Source organism: Rana temporaria, chromosome 2 (genome assembly GCF_905171775.1).
Source record: "Rana temporaria chromosome 2, aRanTem1.1, whole genome shotgun sequence".
NCBI classification, from domain to species: domain Eukaryota; kingdom Metazoa; phylum Chordata; class Amphibia; order Anura; family Ranidae; genus Rana; species Rana temporaria.
Genome location: NC_053490.1, coordinates 257748758 through 257766198, shown reverse-complemented (window position 1 = coordinate 257766198; position 17441 = coordinate 257748758). Strand labels below are relative to the sequence as shown.

General features: G+C 41.4%; 1 protein-coding gene across 5 annotated transcripts in view; it reads left to right on the top strand.

Annotated features, from left to right (window-relative positions):
• Positions 1 to 17441, top strand: part of TEX14 (testis expressed 14, intercellular bridge forming factor) — a 639745-nt gene that overhangs the window by 564023 nt on the left and 58281 nt on the right. For all 5 annotated transcript variants that reach the window (XM_040336821.1, XM_040336817.1, XM_040336820.1 and 2 more), the window contains one exon: positions 8821 to 8899. In XM_040336821.1, coding sequence (XP_040192755.1) covers positions 8821 to 8899 — 79 coding nt within the window. The remainder of the gene's footprint in view (positions 1 to 8820; positions 8900 to 17441) is intronic.

The following is a 17441-nucleotide window of genomic DNA, read 5'->3' as shown; positions in this document are numbered from 1 at the left end:
CACGCTTTTTCCAGAATTTACATGGTTGCTGTGAGTGCATCTTCTGATGCTTTTTTCGGCCGCTAGTTTTTGCCGGCGGCTGTTTAAAGTTGCACCTCCTCCGTTGAGGAGCTCTGCTTGTTTTTACGGCGAGTACAAAAATCATATTTTTCTTGTTTTCTCATTGCTGGATAAAATGTCATTGCCTGGTCGGCTCTGTCAACACCTCCCATTGTGGTGTTTTAGTCTATCACTACCTCTGGCTTCATGATGTCTTTCCCACCTTTTTGTATGCACCATGGCATTTGAGGTGTTATGGATTGTACTCATTAGACACACATCTTTTTTGTCACACCATCGCAGTGCCATATTTTTGTCTTTCTGCCAAGCAACCATTTCTCCTGTCTTGAGCTTCTTATTTCCAAAGATTGGTGGCATGTCATGCCGCTTAGCCTTAACGGTTCCATAGGCATCCGTTTTGTTCTGTAGAAGGAACTCATAAAGTTCAGGAGATGTGTAAAAGTTGTCTGTAGTTACACAATAGCCTTTATTTAGCAATGGCTCAATCAGTGAAAGAAGGGAAGATGTTGCCATACCATAATTACTGTATTTTGGGTTGAATTTGGTTCCTTTCCAAGTATATAGGACAGAATTTCAAATGTAACCAGTGTTCGATTCACATAGCATGAAGGATTTTTTGCCAAATCATGCTCTTTGATGCCATGTATTGTATCCAGCTGGGCCTTCCCTTATAGACAATTAGATTTTTATCTATGCTGATGTCTTTATCTGGCACATAGCTCAGTTGGAAATTCTTCTGAATCATTTGATATACCGTATTTTTCGCACCATAAGACCCCCCCCCCCCCAAAAATGGGGGAAAATGCCTGTGCGTCTTATGGAGCTAATATAGACCAGACCCCCAGCGCTGCCGAATGCTGAGCCAGCCGCATAACTCCTCAGCTGTGGGTTGCCTGCTCCTCCCTGTCAGGATGGGAGCATCTGTGTGTCCGTGACAGGGAGCGTGTTCCCCCTCCTTCTCCGGGCGGAGCGGGCTGTCTGTGTTCTCCCAGCTTCTCCAGGCAAAGTAGGGTGTCTGTGTACACCCCCCCTTCTTATTTCAGAGCGGGCTCTCTGTGTCCCCCCCCTCCTTCTCTGGGCAGAACGGGCTGTCTGTGTTCTCCCAGCTTCTCCAGGCAAAGTAAGCTGTCTGTGTACACCCCCCCTTTTCACGGCAGAGCGGGCTCTCTGTGTCCCCCCCCCCCTCCTTCTCCGGGCAGCAGCACAAGCCGAGTAAGAGATGAAAGACACACAGAGCGGGCTGTGTCTGTGTGCATTCCATTTCCTCTCCCTTCTTCTGTGAGCAGTGGGGGTGGGGATTGTTAAAGCAGCAGCAGGACTGAGCAACTTGCAGAGGGGGACCCTGCATTGCATTTACTGTGCAGTAACCACTAGCAACTGAATGGTGAGTGACAATCTGTAGTAACCTCTAGAAACCAATCAGCAAGCAGTAATGTGTTGTGACCTCCAGCAACTAAATGGTAATGTGTAATAACCTCCTCAGAATATTTTTTTTCTTGTTTTTTTCCTCCAAAGCTTAGGTGAGTCTTATGGTCAGGTGCGTCTTATGGAGCGAAAAATACGGTACCTCCCAAATCTTCTTGAGTTTTGGTGCTGGATGAGTAGTTTCATTAAATTCTTCATTGTTTTCAAAGTGCAATACATTATCAGGGAAAAATTGTACTCTGACATGACCAGGCCAAAGAATTGAGTGGCTAGTAATTTATTGGTTGTCCAATACCACTTCTGCAGTGGTTTCCCCACCACTCCCTGAAGAAGAATTATTAGGCCCAGAAATTCCAAATGTGCTCTTTGGTCACTGGTTCCCACTGTCTGCTCCTTGAAAACCTCTGATGCTTAGCAGCTTGTTGCTCATGGTACCGGTTTGTCTCCGTAACAATTTTTTCAATAAACTCATCGGTCAAAACATCCACTTTAATACCAGGTGCTCCAGTAAATGGGAATCTTGGGGGAGCTGGTGATCCATACCACAGTCAATAGAGCACCAAGTCCACACATCACTGAGCTCAGTTGCAGGATCATCGCTGAAATCACTTTCTGTGTCTGTTGACGAATTTTCCCACGAATCACTATCACTCAATTCTGCAAGTGATTCTGTATCGCTATCGCTGTTTTTCAGCAGGTCATAAACCACTTTTGATGTAGAGGCTCGCTTTTTTGATGCCATGGTCGTTCTCCAGTTTCCAGGCAGAAAGAACAGTAAAACTGCAGGCAAGGGCACTGGACAAAGCACTGGGGGGCAAACTGAGGTCAAATTATTTTATACAGTAATGTAATCCAATAAGATTACAATGTATTGTGTGTGTTGTGATTTACAAATTTTGAATCTGCCATCGGTTCCACCCCCCTGCATTGCGACGCTCACAGGGAAGCCGGAACACACAGAGCATCGAGCTCAAGATCCAGCTGTCGGACACAGTGGGAATACATCATGGGATCCCAGGGACAAGCTAAGTCACTTCTTCCAGGACCCAGCGATGCAATCGGTATTACCCCTAATGGTACTGAAATTTCACCCTGAGCCACACTCGGGAATACCGCCAAGGAGGTTAATACGTTTATTATTGACTTACGGAGATACCGACAAGTATGATTGCCAAATATCATCCCAATCTTCAGCTGTTTTTTTCGCCTGTCCCCAACCACCAAAGTAGATTTGCCCAGTTTGGTATGAAGTAACAGAGTGCAAGACAGATATCAACCCCTTAGGCCCCTGAGATGTATTCATTATAATTAAAGGGTATTAGCAGTGGAAGAAACCTCTAGGGAAAGCAAAAGACTCCTGAAATTGGTCATAGGTACATAACTGATTATTAACATACAGTATCTCACAAAAGTGAGTACGCCCCTCACATTTTTGTAAATATTTTATTAAATCTTTTCATGTGACAACACTGAAGAAATGACACTTTGCTACAATGTAAAGTAGTGAGTGTACAGCTTGTATAACCGTGTACATTTTCTGTCCCCTCAAAATAACACAAACACACAGCCATTAATGTCTAAACCGCTGGTAACAAAAGTGAGCACACCGCTAAGTGAAAATGTCAAAACTGGGCCCAAAGTGTCAAAATTTTGTGTAGCCACCATTTTTTTCCAGCACTGCCTTAACCCGCTTGGGCATGAAGTTCACCAGAGCTTCACAGGTTGCCACTGGAGATCTCTTCCTCTCCTCCATGATGACATCACGGAGCTGGTGGATTTTAGAAACCTTGCACTCCTCCTCCACCTTTCGTTTGAGGATGCCCAACTGATGCTCAATAGGTTTTAGGTCTGGAGACATGCTTGGCAGTCCATCACCTTTACCCTCAGCTTCTTTAGCAAGGCAGTGGTCGTCTTGAAGGTGTGTTTGGGCTCATTCTGCCCTGCGCGTCAGTCTCTAAAGAGAGGGGATCATGCTCTGCTTCACTATGTTACAGTACATGTTGGCATTCATGATTGCCTCAATGAACTGTAGCTCCCCAGTGCCAGCAGCACTTATGCAGCCCTAGACCATGACACTTCCACCACCATGCAAGACAGTAGGCAAGACACACCTGTCTTTGTGTTCATCACCTGGTTGCTGCCACACATGCTTGACACCATCTGAACGAAATACGCTTATCTTGGTCTCATCAGACCACGAGACATGGTTCCACTTATCTATGTCCTTAGCCTGTTTGTCTTCAGAAAACTGTTTGCGGGCTTTATTGTGCATCATGCAGACCAGTTTGATGTAGTATGCGGCATATGGTCTGAGCACTGACAGGTTGACCCCCCCACCCCTTCAACCTCTGCAGCAATGCTGGCAGCACTCATACATCTATTTCCCAAAGACAACCTCTGGATATGACGCTGAGCACATGGTCAACTTCTTTGGTCGAACCTGTTTAACTGCTGTATGGTCTTGGTCGCCGTTCTGCAGCTCAGTTTCAGGGTCTTGGCAATCTTCTTATAGCCTAGGCCATCTCCATGGAGAGCAACAATTATTTTTTCAAATCCTCAGAGTTCTGTGCCATGAGGTGCCATGTTGAACTTCCGGTGACCAGTGTGAGAGCGATAACACCAAATTTAACACACCTGCTCCTCATTCACACCTGAAACCTTGTAACACTAAGGCCGCGTACACACGGTCGTTCCAAACCAATGAGAATGGTCCGACGGGCCATTTCCATCGGTTCACCGCTGAAGTGGCCTGATGGTCTGATGTGCGTACACACCATCGTTCCAAAAACCGATCGGGTCAGAACGCGGTGACGTAAAACACACGACGTGCTGAAAAAAACAAAGTTCAATGCTTCCAAGCATGCGTCGACTTGATTCTGAGCATGTGTGGGTTTTGAACCGATGTTTTCTGTACTAACCATCAGTTTGGACCGATCGGGCAGCGGTCCATCGGTTTGATTTTAAAGCATGTTTTAAAATTTTGGACCGATGGGCCTTACACACGATGAACCTGGACTTAAGGCCGTTTTCATCGGTTTGGACCGACCGTGTGTACGCGGCCTAAGGAGTCACATGACACCAGGTAGGGCAAATGGCTAATTGGGCCCAATTTGAACATTTTCACTTAGGGGTGTACTCACTTTTGTTGCCAGTGGTTTAGACATTAATGGCTGTGTGTTTGTAAATTTGCTGTCCCCTCAAAATAACTCACTTATACAAGCTGTACACTAACTACTTTACATTGTAGCAAAGTGTAATTTCTTCAGTGTTGATTTAAAGTTGATTACAGTTGCCCTAGGGTGGTAATCAAACACCCTATGTAAAATAAGTGCCACATCCTATAATATATGGGTTAAAGAAAAACCATAGTAATAATATTTTATTCAAAAAAGATGGACTTTGTAGGCACATTGAGATAATATCAAAAAATGATTTTAAAGGATCACTAAAGGAAATATTTTTTTTAGCTAAATAGCTTCCTTTACCTTACTGCAGTACTGGTTTCATGTCCTTATTGTTCGTTTTTGCTTTGAAGTTGCTGTAATTCTGCTCTGATCTCCACACTTCCTGGTTGTCTGTTTCCTTATAACCACAGTACTGGGAGCTTTTCACGGTGGTCTACGCTGTCATTACTGTGTGTCTAAAACTTAACAGAACCAATCAGATTCATTTTAAAAACAAAACACTGCCCTGGATTTGTTTGTTTTTGTTCTGTGTGTCTCTCTAATTCACAGGAACATGAAACCAGTTTAAAAGTGAAACTAACCTGCAGGCACATTATATGATTGATTTTTATCTATTTGTAATCATTTTTAAAAGGAATTAGTTAACTTTTATGTCTCTATACCCTGTAAACAGTCATTTCAACACATTTTTTTCCCTTTAGTGACCCTTTAATAATACATAAATACATTGATGCATCTATAAAAATTTATGACACAATAAATAGAAAAAAGGCCAAATGGTCTTCCAGAGAATGTACTCAATAGCCTCAGAACTTGTTGTGGAGCTGTAACAAAGCACAGATCCCATGCTGGGTGGAGTAATAATTCCTGGATTGGGCCAGATGGAGCCTTGAAGCATTAAAAAACAGCTCTACATGTTTCGCAATTTCAAATATATCGCTTCTTCAGGAGCTTCTGGATTTTAAAGAAATAAACTTCAATTAGAATACAGAATAAACTTATACAGTAAAGCATACAGACAGTTTGCACTCAATATATGGATATAGAAACATCGGGGCAGATTCTCGTAGAATGGAGTAAATTTCGGCGGGCGTAACGTATCTCATTTACGTTACGCCGCCGCAAGTTTTTCAGGCAAGTGCTTTATTCACAAAGAACTTGCCTGTAAAGTTGCAGCGGCGTAAATCACCCGGCGTAAGCCTGCCTAATTCAAATTTGGCGGGTAGGGGGCGTGTAGCATTTAAATGAAGCGCGTTCCCGCGCCGAACGTACTGCGCATGCGCCGTCCGTAAAATATCCCAGGGTGCATTGCTCCAAATGACGTCGCAAGGACGTCATTGGTTTCGACGTGAACGTAAATGGCGTCCAGCCCCATTCACGGACGACTTACGCAAACGACGTAACTTTTCAAATTTTGACGCGGGAACGATGGCCATACTTAACATTGGTTGCGCCTCATAGACCCAGGGGCAACTTTACGCCGGGAAAAGCCCAACGTAAACGTCGTAACTTTACTGCGTCGGCCGCACGTATGTTCGGGAATTCGCGTATCTAGCTCATTTGCATACTCGACGGGGAAATCGACGGAAGCGCCACCTAGCGGGCAAAAAAAAATTGCAGTTAAGATCTGACGGCGTAAGAGGCTTAAACCTGTCGGATCTAATGGATATCTATGCGTAACTGATTCTAAGAATCGGTCGCATAGATACAACGGCCCAGATTAGGACTTACGACGGAGTACATGGCGCTGCGCCGTCGTAAGCCCTTTGAGAATCTGGGCCATCATGTATATTGGTATATGCACACTCACCAATAAATGGTGCTTAATGGATATTATCAATGGTAACCTTGATTCACAAACCAGCACCTGGCTAAAAATCACACCTCACAATTTTTTATAGATGCATCAATGTATTTATTTATGTATTATCAAAAAAAAAAATTATATTATCTCAATGTGCCTACAAAGTCCATCTTTTTTGAAAAATATATTATTACAATGTTTTTTTCTTTAACCCATTTCTTCAGTGTTGTCACATGAAAAGATATAATAACATATTTACAAAAATGTGAGGGGGTCTATTCACTTTTGTGAGATACTATATATATCTGACAGAATCAACATCACTTTAGCTCAATAGGATACAGTGTCTGGTAGAAATTTTAACTGGACAAGTATTGGGTTGTCCTATAGTATTAGATTATCTGGAAGTTCCTCATAGGTGCAGGTTTTTAACTACTGTTGAAATTGATTTAGCCAATCTGAGCATCAGAAGTTGAGGTTTAGAGGCAAATAAATTCAGGGCCTCCAGGAGCATTTTCCAGTTCTATGTATTCTACATATTTTTGGTAAAAAAAACGCAATAAGCGTATATTGATTGGTTTGCGCAAAAGTTATAGAGTCTATAAAATAGGGGATAGTTTTATGGCATTTTTATTTTATTTTTTATTAGTAATGGCGGCGATCTGCAATTTTTATCGTGACTGTGACATTTTGGCGAACACATTGGACACTTTTGACGCTATTTTGGGACCATTGTCATTTATACATCGATCAGTGCTATAAAAATGCACCGATTACTGTGTAAATTACACTGGTAGTGAAGGAGTTAACCAGTAGGGGGCGAGGAAGGGGTTAAGTGTGTCCGAGGGAGTGATTCTAACTGTGTGGGGTCTGGACTACCTGTGACATGACACTGATCACTGCTCCCAATGACAGCGGAACACGGGCGGACACAGAGTCTGCGGGTTACGCGTGCACTGTCACAGAGCTCACGGCGGGCCCGCGCGCCTGCAAGGCAGGTTTTTTAAAGCAATGTATAGGTACATTGCTATATGCACAGTAGACATTCTTCCAATGTAAATGTGCGTTAAACGGTCGACAAGTGGTTAAAGACAGGGAATACAAAGGAAGGCCAAAAAAGGGATGCCCAGACTCTGTAGCATGGAATACAGAGTATAAGGGAACTCCACAGGAATGCAGCATTTGCAGGATCAGGTCCAAAAGTATTTGTACAATTGAGTGTTGTCTTAAAGAACTCCAGTTTAATAAAAAAGGAAAAAAAAAATATTTGAAAGAGCCACCTGTTAAAATTAGTAAAGATAACCAATCAATGGTTCTTTCTACTTTCCTCACAAGTGAGAGAGATCAGTTAGTAAGCAGTACTATTCCCAGTACCTAACACTCTTGAAAATCCATAACAAAGCTGGAAGAACACTTAAGTTTGAGTTGTTAGGCATTTTCTGGTGTAAATGTAGGTTGGTTTTGAAGAAAATAGCAAACTTTTTCTAAAATTATAATGGTATAATATTATATGACTATCTTTAGATGTCAATTTAGTAATTTATTCATAGAAAGACTAAATGCTGAAAACAAGATTCAATATACAGACTTATTAAATTGATGTTCAGTGTTTTCTTGGATAAAGCAGACATCAGATACCCGTTTCCTTAAAGTGGTTGTAAACCCAAATATATACCCAGTGAAGTGACTGGCCTCAGGTGATGCACAGAGATGAAACAAATTCTCCTACATAAGTTGTACCTGTTTATATACAGCCATCTGTCCTGTACAGTCTTCTGTCACAGTGGGATGTGGTTTATTCTTTTTTCATGTCTGAGGCCTCATACACACGACCGAGAAACTGGTCGTAAAAGAAACATCGTTTTCCTCGACGAGTTCCTTGTCAGGCTTGTCGAGAATCTTGTCAAGCTTTATTTGCGTACACACTGTCAAGACAAAATCTTGTCGTTCTCAAACGCGGTGAAGTAAAACACGTACGATGGCACTATAAAGGGGAAGTTCGATTCCACTGGCACAACCCTTGGGTCTGCTTTTGCTAATCTCATGTTACTGCGTGTTAAGTCAAAGTTTGGTAAGAGACGATTCACGCTTTTCAGTCTGTTACAGTGTGACGAATGTGCTATCTCCATTACAAACGCTCTGCCACCAAGTTTCTTGATGGATTTTGTCGAGGAAAACGGTCGTGTGTACAAGGCCTCAGGTTTACAACCACTTCAAACATTATTATGTCATAGTTAAAATAGTCATAATTTAGGGACATCTAGATTGGCTATATTTTTTAAATATACAATGTTAACTTTGTTTTTATAAAATGTATTTCTGTTTCATTGCATATATCTTTTTAAGTATGACGATAATTTTGTGGATCAGCTTCAGGAAAAGGTAACAGATGTACAGGAGACTTTCATCAAGAACCAAGGATTAGGTACATCAATGACTGTTCTGTGTTCATGTAATTTTCCAAAACAGTACAAACTTAATTCAGCTATAATTTTTTTTTTAGATTATGCCTTTTTGTGTATGCATGGGGCATATTTTGATGAAGTCTTTTTCACATAAAAAAATGAAATGTAAACTGGTACTGTACAAATTTCTTAAACCATCATATAGTGTCGCTTTGTAAGTAATCAACCATATTTTTTTTAATTAGTCATTTCATTGAATGTTTTAGTTTGACATATCAAAATATGTGTTAGTTGCCAAAGGTTTTCAGATATGCATGCGTAAGGTTGCCAAGTGCCCTTTTTTAGTCACAATTACCGGATATAAAAATACATGAGGATTATAGCTGGCAGGATGACCTTTAACAATAGCTGGATCTAAAATATAAGCTTAATTTATGGCCTGATCTTTGTACATTGTGAGCATACCATATATTGCTAGACTGGAACATACATTTATATGTGGTCTTAGTGATCAGGCAGATCACACCTGCATTCTTCTATTACCAGGTTGGGTATAGTCTTTTTTTTTTTTTTTTTTTATCTGATGTTATCAATATGCCAGATAATATCCTCTTGCTTTCTGTAAGATTATTTTAAACAAGACAAATCAAACAAGAAATATTTGCCTTTGACTCAACTCCACTATCATTATTTCTAAATTATAACTGCCAGATATTATTCCCCAAAATGTATGTATATTATTTTATTTAGTCAAGTATTAATAAAAACATATGAACTGGCACCCTCACTATAATTAGTGCCTATTAGGTACTGTATGATGCGAAAAATTATAGCAGCTCTCTTCATGCAGTGGATCAGTGTAATCATGCACATACAACTCATAACCTTTTTTCAATAATGTTGGCAATAGCGTTTTCGAACATCGGATGTACACACGTGGAACATAGTCATGCGTGCATAATAACGTCATCACACAAATGATATTGATGCACTTTAACCACTTCGTTAACGGGCCTATTTTGGCACTTTTCTCCTTTATGTAAAAATCAAATTTTTTTTGCTAGAAAATTAATCAGAACCCCCAAACATTATATATTTTTTTTAGCAGACACCCTAGGGAATAAAATGGCGGTCATTGCAACTTTTTTTCTCGCACTGTATTTGCGCAATAATTTTTCAAACGCCTTTTTTTAGGGAAAAAAACAGTTTCATGAATTAAAAAATAACAAAACACTAAAGTTAGCCCAATTTTTTGTATAATGTGAAAGACGATGTTATGCCGAGTAAATAGATACCTAACATGTCACGCTTTAAAATTGTGCACACTCATGGAATGGCGCCAAACTTCGGTACTTAAAAATCTCCATAGGCGACGCTTTAATTTTTTTTACAGGTTACTATTTTTGAGTTACAGAGGAGGTCTAGTGCTAGAATTGTTGCACACGCTCTAACACACGCGATGATACCTCACATGTGGGGTTTGAACGGTGTTTACATATGTGGGCGGGACTTGCATGCGCTTTCGCTTCTGCACGCGAGCGACCGGGACAGGGGCGTTTTTACATTTTTTTTTTATTACTTCATTTTTTTATTTTTACACTTTTTTTTACATTTTTTTTTTTTTTTATCACTTTTATTTCTATTACAAGGAATGTAAACATCCCTTGTAATAGGAATCACTGTGACAGGTCCTCTTTATGGAGAGATGTGGGGTCAATAAGACCCCACATCTCTCCTACAGGCTTTCAAGCATGAAATCGGTGAAAAAAAATCACCGATTACATGCCGACAGCCGCGATAGCGGCTTTGTTTACTTCCGGGTACCGGGCGTGACGTCATAACGTCGCGCCCGGTCCTCCGACGGTCATTGAGATGACTGTGACCATCTGTTCACCAGTCATCTCTATGGTTCACCAACGAGCGCCGGCCGATTCGCTCTCCGGGCCCCCGATGGCACGGGAGAGCCGGAAGAAGCACCGGATGGCGGCGGGAGGGGGGGACGTCCCCTCCCGCTGCCTAGAAGATCGATCCGCCGCTTTGATTGTTCTTCTGGTGCACAGAATCGCCGGCTGAAGACGATGATATCTGAATGATGCCTGCAGCTGCACTCATCATTCAGATATCACCGCACAAAGCCGAGGACGTCCTCCCGGTCTGAAGTGGTTAAAAACACGTCCCAAACAGGGTTCCTGCCATTTCACACATGTAACCTGTATTGGCACACATTTTTTTCGTACTATTTACACCTCTTTACCTTTTAAGGCAAATCAGGGTGGGTTTTATTTATTTTAAATTTTCTTTACAAAAATTTTGTATGTTTTTTTGTATACTAAATATTATATATTTATACAGTGGATATAAAAAGTCTACACACTGTTAAAATGTCAGATTTCTGTGATGTAAACAAATGAGCCAAAGATAAATAATTTCAGAACTTTTTCCACCTTTAATGTGACCTATAAACTGCACACCTCAACTGAACAACAAACTGAAATCTATTAGGTGGAGGGAAGTAAAAATAAAACATGAAAATAATAAGGTTGCCTAAGTGTGCACACCCTTAACCACTTCAGCCCCGGACCATTCTGCTGGTCAATGACCGGGCCACGTTTTGCGATTCGGCACTGCGTCGCTTTAACTGACAATTGTGCGACGTGGCTCCCAAACAAACTTTTCTTCCTTTTTTTCCCCACAAATAGAGCGTTCTTTTGGCGGTATTTGATCACCTCTGCAGTTTTTATTTTTTTGCGCTATAAACAAAAATAGAGTGACAATTTTGAAAAAAAAAATGAATATTTTTTACTTTTTGCTGTAATAAATATCCGCCAAAAATATATAAAAGAAACATTTTTTTTCCTCAGTTTAGGCCGATACGTATTCTTCTAAATATTTTTCGTAAAAAAAAAAAATCGCAATAAGCGTTCATTGATTGGTTTGCGCAAAAGTTATAGGGCAAGATTCACGTAGAATCGCGGCGGCGTAACGTATCGTAGATACGTTACACCGCCGCAAGTTTTCATCGCAAGTGCCTGATTCACAAAGCACTTGCGTGAAAACTTCCGCCGGCGGCCTCCGGCGTAAGCCCGCGTAATTCAAAGGGACGTGTGCCATTTAAATTAGGCGAGCTCCCGCACCGGACCTACTGCGCATGCTCCGTTTTGAAATTCCCGCCGTGCTTTGCGCGAAGTGACGTCATTTTTTCGAACGGCGACGTGTGTAACGTACTTTCGTATTCCCGGACGTCTTGCGCAAAAAAAAAAAATTTGAAATTCGACGCGGGAACGACGGCCATACTTTAACATGGGCTGTGTAAAGTTAGGGCACCTAAAACGACGACTAGCTTTGCGACGGGAAACTAGAGTAGCAACGACGTAACGAACGCGAAAAACCGTCGTGGATCGCCGTAACTACTAATTTGCATACCCGACGCTGGTTTACTACGCAAACCCCCCCCCCCCCAGCGGTGGCCGAGGTATTGCATCCTAAGATCCGACAGTGTAATTCAATTACACCTGTTGGATCTTAGGGCTATCTATGCGTAACTGATTCTATGAATCAGTCGCATAGATAGAACAACAGATACGACGGCGTATCAGGAGATACGCCGTCGTATCTGTTCTGTGAATCTGGCCCATAGCGTCTACAAAATAGGGGATAGTTTTATGGCATTTTTATTATTTTATTTTTTTACTAGTAATGGTGGCGATCAGCGATTTTTATCGGTACTGCGCCCTTATGGCGGACACTTTTGATACATTTTTGGGACCATTGTAATTTTTATAGCGATCAGTGCTATAAAAATGCATTGATTACTGTAAAAATTCCACTGGCAGTGAAGGGGTTAACACTAGGGGGCGAGGAAGGGGTTAATTATGTTCCCTGTGTGTGTTCTAACTGAAGGGGGGTGGGACTGACTAGGGGAAATTACAGATCGCTGTTTATACATTGTATGAACAGACGAACAGTGATTTTTCCCCCTGACAGGACCGGGAGCTGTGTGTTTACACACACAGCTCCCGGTTCTCGAGCGATCGCGGGTGCCCGGCGGTGATTGCACCCACCGGGCACGCGCGTCGGCACCAGGGGCGAGCAGGAGGCGTGCGCGCCCCTAACGACTGGAATGCGAAATGACGTATAGCTACGTGATTTCACGCAGCTGAGAGGACCTGTCACCGTATAACTGCGGCGGCTCGTCGGTAGTGGCTAAACTAATAATTTGTTGAAGCACCTTTTGATTGTATTACATCACTCAGCCTTTTTGGGTATGAGTCTATCAATATGGCACATCTTGACTTGGTAATTTTTGCACACTCTAAATCTGTCAGATTGCGAGGGTATCTTCTGTGCACAACTCTCTTCAGATCACCCCACAAATTTTCAATCGGATTCAGGTCTGGGCTCTGGCTGAGCAATTTCAAAACGTTTATCGTCTTCTGGTAAAGCCATTTCTTTGTTGATTTAGATGTATGCTTTGGGTCATTGTCATGCTGAAAGATGAAGTTCCTCTTCACATTCAGCTTTCTAGCAGTAGCCTGAAGGTTTTGTGCCAATATTGACTGGTATTTGGAACTGTTCATAGTTCCCTATACCTTGACTGAGGCCCCTGTTCCAGCTGAAGAAAAACAGCTCCAAAGCATGATGCTGCCACTGTGATGCTTCACTGTGGGTATGGTGTTCTTTTGGTGATGCACAGTGTTTGTTTTTGCGCCAAATACATCTTTTGGAATTATGGACAAACAGTTCAACCTTGGTTTCATCAGACCATAACACATTTTCCCACATGCTTTTGGGAGACTTCAGATGTGTTTTTGCGAAATTTATTCGGACTTAGATGTTTTTATTCATAAGAAAAGGCTTCCGTCTTGCCACTCCACCCCATAGCCCAGAGATATGAAGAATACAGGAGATTGTTGTCACATGTACCACACAGCCAATACTTGACAGATATTCCTGCAGCTCCTTAAATGTTACTGTAGTCCTCTTGGCAGCCTCCCTGACCAGCTTTCTTCTCGTCTTTTCATCAATTTTAGAGGGATGTCCAGTTCTTGGTAATGTCACTGTTGTGACATATTTTCTCCACTTGATGATGACTGTCTTCACTGTGTTCCATTGTATCTCTAATGCCCTGGAAATTCTTTTGTACCCTTCTCCTGACTGATACCTTTTAACAATTAGATCCTTCTGATGCTTTGGAAGCTCTCTGTAGACCATGGCATTTGCTGTAGGATGTAACTAGGAAAATGTCAGGAAAGACCTACTAGAATAGTTGAACTTTATTTGGGGTTAATCAGAAGCACTTTAGATGATGGCAAGTGTGTACTGACTCCTATTTAACATGCGTTTGAATAAGATTTCTTAATTCTAAACATGGCTACATCCTCAGTTATAAGAGGGTGTGCGAACTTATGCAACCACATTATCTTATTTTTTATTCCCCCCCCCCCCCCCCCCCCAAAGCATTCAATTTGCAATTGAGTTGTACAGTTTATAGGTCACATTAAAGTTGACATTTAACCACTTCCAGCCAAAGGCCGTCATATGACGTCCTTGACTTTCAGTGGGAATATCTGAATGATGTCTTCAGCTACAGGCATTATTTAGATATCCACTTTTTTAGCTGGCGATTCTGTGAACCGTAAGACCGATCATAGCAGCAGTTCATCCCTCCGGCTGGAAAGCATGGGATCGTGAATTTAATTTTTTTTCTATCTCATGTTTCCAGCCTGAAGGAGAGATGTGGGGTCTTATTGACTCTGCATCTTTCGATAAAGAGGACCTGTCACACACCATTCCTATTACAAGGGATGTTTGCGTTCCTTGTAATAGGAATAAAAGTGATAAAACATTTTTTAACCATTTAACCACCGCATGCCGTAAAATAACGGCTGCAAGGTGGTTCCTTAACTCTGGGAGGACGTTATATAACATCCTCCCAGAGTCGCTCTCCCGCGCGGCCCCCTGGGGCACGCACACGGGAATGTCCGTGACTGCCGGATTCGGGGGACATCACGGATTGTGGTAAATTGCCGCTGATAGCGGCCGTTTACCACGTGATCGCCCCGTCCAATGACGGAGCGATCACAATTAAACAAACCGGCGTCATTTGATGACGCCGGTTCCTCCCTCCTCTCGCTGTATCGAGCGGTACAATGTGAGAGGGGGGAGCGCGGGTGTCAGCAGCGCTGTGGCCGTACAATACTCTGCAATACCCCCGGCACAATACTCTGCAATACCCCCGGCACAATACTCTGCAATACCCCCGGCACAATACTCTGCAATACCCCCGGCACAATACTCTGCAATACCCCCGGCGCAATACTCTGCAATACCTCCGGCGCAATACTCTGTAATACCCCCGGCGCAATACTCTGCAATACTTCCTGCGCAATACTTTGCGATCGTTTTTTTTTTTTCAGGCTTCTCAGCCTAGAGATGAGATGTGGGGTCTTATTGACCCCATATCTCACTGTAAAGAGGACCTGTCCTGCTATATTCCTATTACAAGGGATGTTTACATTCCTTTTAATAGGAATCAAAGTAATCAAAACATTTATTTTTGGGGAAAAACATGTCAAACTAAAATAAATAAAGTAAAATGAACAATAAAAAAAAAATCACAGCGCCCCTGTACCCGTGTGCTCAGATACAGAAGCAACCGCACACGTAAGTCCCGCCCACATATGAAAACGGTGTTCAAACCACACATGTGAGGTATCGCTGCGAACGTTAGAGCGAGAGCAATCATTTTGACCCTAGACCTCCTCTCCAACTAAAAAGATGTAACCAGTAAAAACATTTTTTAAGCGTCACCTATGGGGATTTTTAAGTAGCGAAGTTTGGCGCCATTCCACAAGTGTGTGCAATTTTGAAGGGTGACATGTTGGGTATCTATTTACTCGGCGTTACTTCATCTTTAATATTATGCAAAAACATTGGGCTAACGTTACTGTTTTTTTTTTAAAGCACAAAACTGTTTTATTTCCAAAAAAAATGCGTTCGAAAAATTGCTGTGCAAATACCATGCGCGATAAAAAGTTGCAACGACCACCATTGTATTCTCTAGGGTCTTTGCTAAAAAAGCATATATAATGTTTTGGGGTTCTATGTAATTTTCTAGCAAATAAATGATGGTTTTTCCATGTAGGAGAGGAATGTCAGAATTGGTCTGGGTGTTCCAGAACGCCTGATGGTGCTCCCTGCATGTTGGGCCTCTGTATGTGGCCACGCTGTGTAAAAGTCTCAAACATGTGGTATCGCCATACTCGGGAGGAATAGCAGAATGTGTTTTGGGGTGTAATTTGTGGTATGCATATGCTGTGAGTGAGAAATAACCCGCTAATATGAAAATTTTGTGGAAAAATAATAACAATGAAAAAAATCTTGATTTTGCAAAGAATTGTGGGAAAAAATTACAACTTCAAAAAACTCACAGTGCCTCTTTCTAAACACCTTGGAATGTCTTCTTTCCAAAAAGGGGTCATTTGGGGGGTATTGTACTTTTCTGGCATGTTAGGGTCTCAAGAAATGAGAGAGGTTGTCAGTACATCAGATGTGATCAAATTGATCAATTTTCAGTAATTGGTACCATAGCTTGTAGACCCTATAACTTTCACCCAGACTAAATAATATCCACATTTTTTTTGTTTTGTTACCAAAGATATGTAGCAGTATACATTTTAGGTTAAATTTTTGAAGAAAAATTACTTTTTTGCAAAACTTTATAATAGAAATGAAGAAAAATTCATTTTTTTACAAAATTTTCGTTCTTTTTTCATTTATAGCGGAAAAAAATAAAAACCGCAGAGGTGATCAAATACCACCAAAATAAAGCTCTATTTGTGGGGAAAAAAAGGACACAAAATGTCATTTTGTTACAGTGTTGTATGACTAAGTTATTGTCATTCAAACTGTGAGAGCACCGAAAGCTGAAAATTGGTCTTGTTATTAAGGGGATTTAAGTGGCCAGTGGTCAAGTGGTTAAAGAGAAAGTGCAAAAAAAAAAAGCAATAAACTATTTTTTTTTTTTAAAGCGTCCCTGTCGCACATGAAGTGAACACACATGTAACTCCCGCCCACACATGTCAGGTATCGCTGCATGCATTAGAGCGAGAGCAATAATTCTAGCACTGGACCTCCTCTGTAACTCAAAACTGGTAACCTGTAAAAAAAAAAATTAAGTGGCGCCTATGGGGATTTTTAAGTAATAAAGTTTGGCGCCATTCCATGAGTGTGCGCAATTTTAAAATGTGACATGTTGGGTATCTATTTATATGATTTTTTACATGTAGGAGAGGAGTGCCGAAATAGGTCCGGTATGGAAGCAGTTAAAGTTGGAAATAGTTGTGAAATCATTTTTGTCCCATTTTTTTACATCACATAAACCTGACATTTTAACTGGGGTGTGTAGACATTTTATATCCACTGTATATACAGTATTTGGGGAATTATTATCTGGAAGTTCTCATTTAGAAATATTTTCCTTCTTTTTTGATAATGGAGTTGATTCAAAACTAGGTTTTTACATTGTTTGATTTTTCTTTATAGAATTTAGGGTCAGTGACT